This window comes from Lytechinus variegatus, chromosome 17 (assembly GCF_018143015.1).
Source record: "Lytechinus variegatus isolate NC3 chromosome 17, Lvar_3.0, whole genome shotgun sequence".
Classification (NCBI taxonomy): domain Eukaryota; kingdom Metazoa; phylum Echinodermata; class Echinoidea; order Temnopleuroida; family Toxopneustidae; genus Lytechinus; species Lytechinus variegatus.
Window position 1 is genome coordinate 18,591,708 of NC_054756.1, and position 8,108 is coordinate 18,599,815.

The 8,108-nt window shown below is 35.0% G+C and overlaps 1 protein-coding gene across 1 annotated transcript; it reads right to left on the minus strand.

The window, feature by feature from the left end:
- Positions 1 to 2,962: 2,962 nt before the first annotated feature.
- On the minus strand, positions 2,963 to 5,893 carry LOC121430840. Its single transcript, XM_041628260.1, has 2 exons — positions 5,559 to 5,893; positions 2,963 to 3,737 (listed from the first exon to the last, which is right to left on the minus strand). The coding sequence occupies exons 1-2, from the start codon at positions 5,843 to 5,845 to the stop codon at positions 3,095 to 3,097; spliced, it is 930 nt and encodes a 309-aa protein (XP_041484194.1). The 5' UTR covers positions 5,846 to 5,893; the 3' UTR covers positions 2,963 to 3,094.
- Positions 5,894 to 8,108: the final 2,215 nt, after the last annotated feature.

The following is an 8,108-nucleotide window of genomic DNA, read 5'->3' on the forward strand; positions in this document are numbered from 1 at the left end:
TGTGTTACGGGCCCCAGGTGTTTGAAGAATTCACAGATTATATTGTTTTTTGTTGCATATGTGCAAATAAAATATGAAAGTAATTATTTGAATAAATATCAAACAATATTTGTGTTCTTTTTAAAGTCAAGATTTTGAGATGAAACCAAATGTCCAATTTCGACTATATTAGACGAACCCACACATGAAAATATTTCCTTCAATAAAGAGCTTTTAACAAGCCAGGCTAGAAATGAGGGCACATTTAGGTATTTGATCATGAAATTGAAATCCAAACTTATTTGAAGTCAAAAGGGCAGGGAAATGGGAGGGGGCATAATAAAAAAATCTAAATCCGTTCTGAAATGGTCTAAAATAGGTCTTCATATGATTATATACCATGTGAGTAAAAAAAATACATTGACACTTTCCAAAATCCCCAGTTTTAAGGAAAAATATGCTAGTATTAACTTCTTTTTTATCCTTTCTTTTCTAGAAAAGAAGTCCAATTAACCTAAGAAAGAGTGGGCTCTGCAATCTCTGCCTATATAAGAGATATATAATATCAAAGTGTCTCCACTGAAAAGGAAACCCGTTTTTCATAGATTTCACAACTTAAATTATTAACCATGTTTTTACTATGATTTCGATACTTGTGGTAAGGATGGAATCTCGTCTTTAATTTGAGACCAACAGCTTAGCAAATCATTCACGCATGGCAGATTACAATAAATATTGAGGCCTATCAGAAACGATTTGCGCAGAAAAATCACATGTTAATCTGAATCCACTCTCGTTTCAGGGATCATTGAGATAAAGTAAACAAATAAAATAATACGAAATAAATGGTAATGAGCCAATCGTATCACGAAAATTTTGAGCTACATGTACGTATGGCTGTGAAAAAAACATTAAAATGTAACCTGAATATCATGAATATTGATAGTTTCTACATTGAATTGTTTACTTGTAATTTTTGGATTTCCCGAAATTTCCTGGAATATTTTCACTCCCCGAACCTATCCTGGAAAAAGTCAAAATTTCCTGAAATTTCCCGAATTTCGGGAAGAGTGGAAACACTGTTTCCAATTTTTAGGCTTGCAAGAAATTACTATTTGGATTAGCGCGCCCTCTATTGTTTGATGCAGGAAAGTATTGTACACCAAAAATCAGGATGCTCTGGGCTAAAGGATATTCATATCTCAAAGAGTAACGTAAAATTCACAGAGAAAAATGCTGAAAATTTCATCTTAATCGGATAACAAAGTTAATGTATTTTAAATTTTCGCAATATTTTGTGAAAACAGTCATAGGCACGTTGTCATGAATTTTCATTAGGTGGGCTGTGATGTCACATCCCCACTGCTTTTTCTTGTTTTTACATGAAATCATATTTCTTTAAATTTTTTCATGTATGTGTCAATGATCTGCCTCCATTATGACGAAATAAGTTTCAGCACTAGATATCTTTGTAAAAGTGTGATCATTTTCTTTTGAAACCCCGTTTACAGGTTTATACAACCTGTTTTCTTTACATATTTAGTTTCTGCTTAGGTAAAAGTGCTCCATGGGGGCAATTATGTGTCCTACCAACATTGGGCATTTCTTTTCATTCAGTGGGCATTTTATTTATCCAGTGTAATGAAAATTTTGACCATTCTTAAGTAATTGCTGCCAATTTTTTTAAACCTTACTGGACAATATGCTTCCCGCATTGGGTAAATACTGCCCAAAATTGGTTGGACACCCACGTGGTGGTAAAAACTTTACCCAATATTTTTTACAGTGCAGATCGATGATCTAAATAAAAGATCGAAAATTTAACTCGAAGTTTTTTTTCTTTCATTTTATTTCTGCATTTTCAGGCAAATAATCGTCTTTTCATACATTCAACAAAAACGTCGATTTCTCGCCCAAGTATGAACGAAAAATTGCTATGATGGTAATGGTGTTTGAAATATTCCATAATTAAAAAGTGATGAATAAATAGATCGGATTTTTGGTTCAGATAGTAAGTTTTAATACCTGATCGCTTGCGGTAGACGAAAGGAGAAATGAACATCCGGGTCCTGTAACACACTAGCGATTAATCGTACGCTTGATTTTTACGATTGATTGTACATTGTAGACAATGGAATTAATCGTAGGGAAAAGTTCTACGATAATTGCTAAGCTTTGTGTTACGGTCCCATGTGCTCCGTAAGACCGTAATAATACAAAGGTTTGCGATGAATTCCAAATATGAAAGAACAGCATTGATTGATTGCGCATGCAACGATGATCTTGATTGGTCATTGGTATTTAGCGATTGATTGCAAGCCTTTGTGTTACGGAGCTCCGTTAGCTTTCATGGAAGCCTAAAAGTGCCATCCAGGGGCCCGTTTCATGAAGGACTTGCAACTGTTGTAAGTTTGCCATAATGGCAAATACCATGACAACAGGGCTCATCAGCCAATCAGAATCAAGCTTTCCATGGTAGTTGCCATAATGTCAAAATTTATAACAGTTACAAGTCCTTTATGAAACGGGCCCGTGATGTTCATATAACGATCTCGTTATATCTACATCTCTTAGGGAAAATGATAAGATGGCAAGATCTTGGATCTCGTCATGTTTACATCTTGTGGGAGAGATGACCAGATGGCAAGATCTCGGATCCAAGATCTTGCCATTGGAACGTGAAATTCCAAATTCCGATAACTTTCTTAATCTTTGATTGATTTTCCTCAATTTTTCACCAGTATTTTTTTCAATTTGTTTTGCTATTTGTACAATAATTTTGTCGGTCAGGAGAGTGAACTTCCCCTTTATTGCATCAAATAAACAAACACACTCATGGATTAGTGTCCAACCGTTTTAAAAATAAAGAATTAACGTCTCTACCTACTTTTCGTTTCTCTGTTAATTAATCAAATGCTTCATGCTTGATCAACATTTTCCGAATATAATATAGTTACTAGTTTGCATTTTCATCTTTGCCTTGCTTTCCCTTTTCGGCTCATTCATTGCCGCATATTAATGATAAGACAGTTACGGGTTGTCGTTCTAAAGAAGCTTAATGATTCAATGATCGATAACAATATCATACGTCAAATTATGAGCCTTTACAGTGTCATTATGGAATGTGGAGTCTACTTTCAAACATTTCACGGTAAAAAGGCATGGAGTAGTCCACACAACGACCGACGTCATCGGAAAGTTGGTCACGCGGTATAGGACCAACATCCTTCGGCGGAATAATCTGTGTACTCTTGAAGGCTCTCTCATAAAATGCGGACATATCAGTGAATAGATTTTCTGCTGCAGTCACAAAGTTACTGGGCATTTCAGTTAGTGGCTTCATCTGCAGAAGACCATCGCTGTATGGAAGGCCAACGGCATCGCAGAATGCTTTGATAGTCGGTCCCGGTCTTGACATGATATCCGACGTGTCGATTATAATCGGATCCGGGTCGATGTTTGCTTTGACATGCTTCCACAGCGCATGCTCCCTTTCGAACCATTTCATTGGTTGACTATCAAGCTGGTCATCTCGGATGAGATCGTAATCGGCCTCGGACGGGACCATTCCCGTTTCGACATACTTCGCCCCCATCGATTTACGAGCCGAAACGTAGACTCGGGATGGATCCCGGATCAGAAAAGCGAATTTGTAGCCTTCTGGGTAGAATTTGGGGTCAATGGGGAGAACTCCCATTTCTTTGATGAGAACATACTTGGCACTGGCTTTTTCTAGGTCCTCTTTGATAGTTTGATATCTGTAAATATTAAGTGTGTGAGGGGTGAATTAATGATGAATAACAAATAAAATACAAACATTAACCAACATCAACAAGAAATTCTCAACGTGACTTTCCTGACGCTCTGAAAATACTTGGATAAATTCTAGCAGGTATGCTGCAGTCACATTTCCCCTACGGCAGCCAAACGGTGAGTAAAACAACAGACCCTTTTGTTCAAACCACCTGTATGTAGCTGGCTGTTTTCGACTCGTCGTACGGCCGCCGAAGGAGGGAATGTGACTGCGCCATAAAGTTGTGTAACAATCTTTTGCCAATGTCATGAGTAGAGCGGGGAGTACAGTACCCTATTAAAGAAAGTCTATTCTAAGAGAGATAACGTACATTATTATGTCTACACAATCCGGTGGAATGGGCGCTAGATAGCTTTTTACTCGAAACGATTAGTAAATGAAAAATGAATTAAAAAATAATAATCAGGATTATTCAAATTATTTCACTTGGACAATCATGCTATTCATGTGCACTTGGGTGCGGCAACGCTGAAAAGACACAATAATTAAACGACCATTCCCTTTCCTCTTTTTCTCCCTTTGATTCTCTCCCGATTCCCCTTTCCCTCTCTGTCCGTCTTTTTCCCATATATGAAGAGTTTAGTTGCAAAAGGGGTTAGGTCCATTTTGGATCCTTCCGAGAAAAAACATGTTTTTTATTCTCACTTATTGCAATATTCTTATGAGAAACTAAATTGTCATGATCTACTACCCTATCTTGTGAACATAAAATTAGGTATACAAGAATTCTACCTGTCTTTATTTTTCCCCATATATTATATTGAAAATTATCATTGTGGACCTAACCCCTTTTGCAAGTAAACTGAAAGGACTCCAATCTATTGTTATTAAAATTGTGATTTTTCTTTGCCACTTTTATTCACGTTTTTATTTGAATTTCAAATTTTCTTCGTTTTCATCAGAGCGACTTAAAATTTAGAGGTTTTGAGACAGAAAGCAATAAAATTTATGAACAATGGACCTAACCCCTTTGACAAATGAGCTCTTCAGAAGAGTTTGTTTGCTAAAGGGGTTAGGTCCACTCCAAGAAAATATTTTTTTTTTATTCTCCCCTATTGAAATATTCTTATGTGAAATTAATTTTTTACCCTAACCATGAGAACATAACATTGGGTATAAAGAAATCTATCTGTCTTCATATTTTTCAAAATGTTCTTTTCCAAAAAATTGTGTGGACCTAACCCCTTTTGCAACTTGAAAAAAAATCGATTTTCTTTGCCATTTTAGATCATTTTTTAATCAGAATTTCATTTTTTTTCTTTGGTATCATCTTATAGAGCTACTAATTATCTATACATTGAGACAAAAAACTAATTTGATGAAAAATGGACCTAACCCCTTTTGCAAGTGAGCTCTTCATATGTCGTATATAATGTAAGAGGAAGGTGAGTGTTTGTATACATAAATATGTATGTATGTATGTATGTGTTTATAGGTGTATGTATGGGTGCATGTGTATGTGTATATATATATATATATATATATATATATACACATACATACACATACATACATATTTATGTATAAAAACACTTACCTCCCTCTACTTATATTATACTTGACATTGACAGGTTGCCCTACACCAGAGCATAGGTTTAATTAATTACCAATTTTGTCTGTTCATGTTTGCTGTATGCTTTGAAAATAATTTTCTATTGAATTAATAATAGGGCCTAGCTATAGGCTATATATACAAAATATTGTATTTTGATTGACACATAAACAAAAAATCAGTTATATGGATAGATTCCTACAAGGCACTTACGAAGTCTTTCTCGGGATCAGGTCTCTATTGCCAACGTTTTTCTCCCATACGTCATTGGCCTCCTCGTACACCGACTCGTTGCCAATCAGATCAGAAGGTAACTCCTTTCCCGTTGATGTCTCATACAACCCCCTGAACGTCGAGGCATACGAGTAGACATCCAAGTGGACTTCGATCCCCTCGATGGCACTCAGACATTTCGCCAGTAACGTTGAGGTAGATCTGGGCACACACCATAATCCTATGCGACCGGGCTTGGCTGTCGTTGCCATTCCTTGATCAGCCATTACCAATAAAAAACCGATCCGTTATGAACACACTTCTGCTTTAGAATAGACAAGTGAATAACGCGTTGGCTTCGATTTTTTTTTGTCTACATATCGCATGCACTTGACCTAAAATAGCCTATGACGTCTGTTTGTGAATGGAGGCGGAAAAGACAGCTCATGTCCCTAGAAGATATCATAATGCTTTTTGTGTATTCAATGGAAACCACGCTATTGAGTAGAAAACGCATTTGGAATACTAGCTGTTTACTGTATTAAAGGTCAGGTCCACCCCAGGAAATTGTTGAATGGAAATGAACGAGAAAAATCAAACAAGCATAACGCTGAAAAATCAAAATTGGATGAAAAAAAGACATTTATGACATTTCTAAGTTTCCCTTATTTTTCACAAAACAGTTGTATGCACGAATCATTGATATGCCAATAAGAGAGTCGATGATGTCCCTCACTTCCTAGTTCTTTTGTTTTTATTGTTTGAATTATACAATGTTTCAATTTTTACAGATTTGACAATAAGTACCAACTTGACTTAATCATAAACTGTTAAAACAATGGTCATTCCACAATCCACACGTTCAGGGAGGAATACAAACAATTTTCACATGCCAATGAGGAGAAACTTTTAATTTTCATATTTCTTATAATAAAATACAAAAATAGTGAGTTAATGACGTCATCAGTCTGCTCATTTGCATACTGACCAGGATGTGCATACAACTCTTTCGTAAGATTAAGCAAAACTTTAAAATATCATAACTTATTTACGTCCGATTTTGATTAAATTTTCAGTGCTATGCTTGTTGGATTTTTCTCCTTTTTATTCAAAATCAACTTTTGAATTGGAGTGGACTTATTTTTTGATAAGCCTAACTTTTTGTTAGGACGATGGTGGTATCAGTAATATTTTTTTTGAAAGTAGCAATATACATACATATATATATATATATGTATATATATAATATATATATATATATATGTGTATATATATATATATATATATATATATATATATATATATATATATATATATATATATATATATATATATATATATATATATATATGTACATGTATATATATATATATATCGTATTAGAACGTAATGCATGTATTGACGCCCGTGATCAACTAGGGGCAAATTAATCACACATCCACCCACACACGCACATTTTATTCAATTCATTTATTTCATAATTCAACATAAAAACACATCTAGTACCCAAGTACAAACGAACACGGTATTAACGAATATCTTTGGCGGGAGGAAATAATCCTAACAAAATTGAAATACATTACATATAGAGTCAAAAGATGTAATAAAATGGAGATAGATGATAAATGTATAACCAAAATAAGAAAGGAAATATAGAACATTGTACAATGCATTTTATGGATCAAAACATTAATTTTGTTGAAAACGATATTGCTTGTTTGTCTTTTGGATTGATATGAATTATTGCTCTTCTATTCTTGGGGAGATGGGAAGGTTATTCCAACTTGGCACCAGGGGAGTGTTTCATCAACATTTTTGTCCGACAAGTTGTCAGATCTGACATCTTTCTCTGACTCTGATTGGCTGTGAGGCACTGTTACTATGGTAACTGTCGGATAAAATGGGACTTGTCGGATAAAACGTCCGACAAGTCCTTTCATGAAACGCTCCCCAGGTTGAAATCTCTCTTAAAGTTACATTATCAGGGAGAAAGACTAAATTTACTTTAAAAAAATCTTTATCAAAATAATCTGAATTAAGTTTTTTCTCTTTATTTCCAGTGGTAATGCCAGGATAATTTTTGCGTGGTGTGTGTGTGGACTGAGGAGGGAGCGGTGCAATGGTGAACCAGCCCAAACTGTTTATTAGTTATTTTCTTTTTATTTCTACTTTCATTTTTCAGTGACCGTTTTACCCCCATTTTCCCTCAATACTTTAGAGGAGAATTAAACACTTGAAACAAAAGAGAAAAACCAAGGAAGTAGACAAATGGGCGATTCGATGCTAGAAAATCAGCTATTTTTGCAACATTTTTTCAACCTATTGTCCAAACAAACAAAAGAGAAAATTTGTTTTGTGGTAATAATAGAGAACTACTGGGTAGACATATGAAAAATTGACATCCAACAAAAATATGCTGTACATGAGTGGATTAGAGGTGAAAATGTTCCGGTTGTACGGGACATTTCTGAGTCCCGTACGACACACAACATTTTCGCCCTTAATTCAGCCATAATCAAATATTTTTTGTTGGTAATTACTTTTTCACAT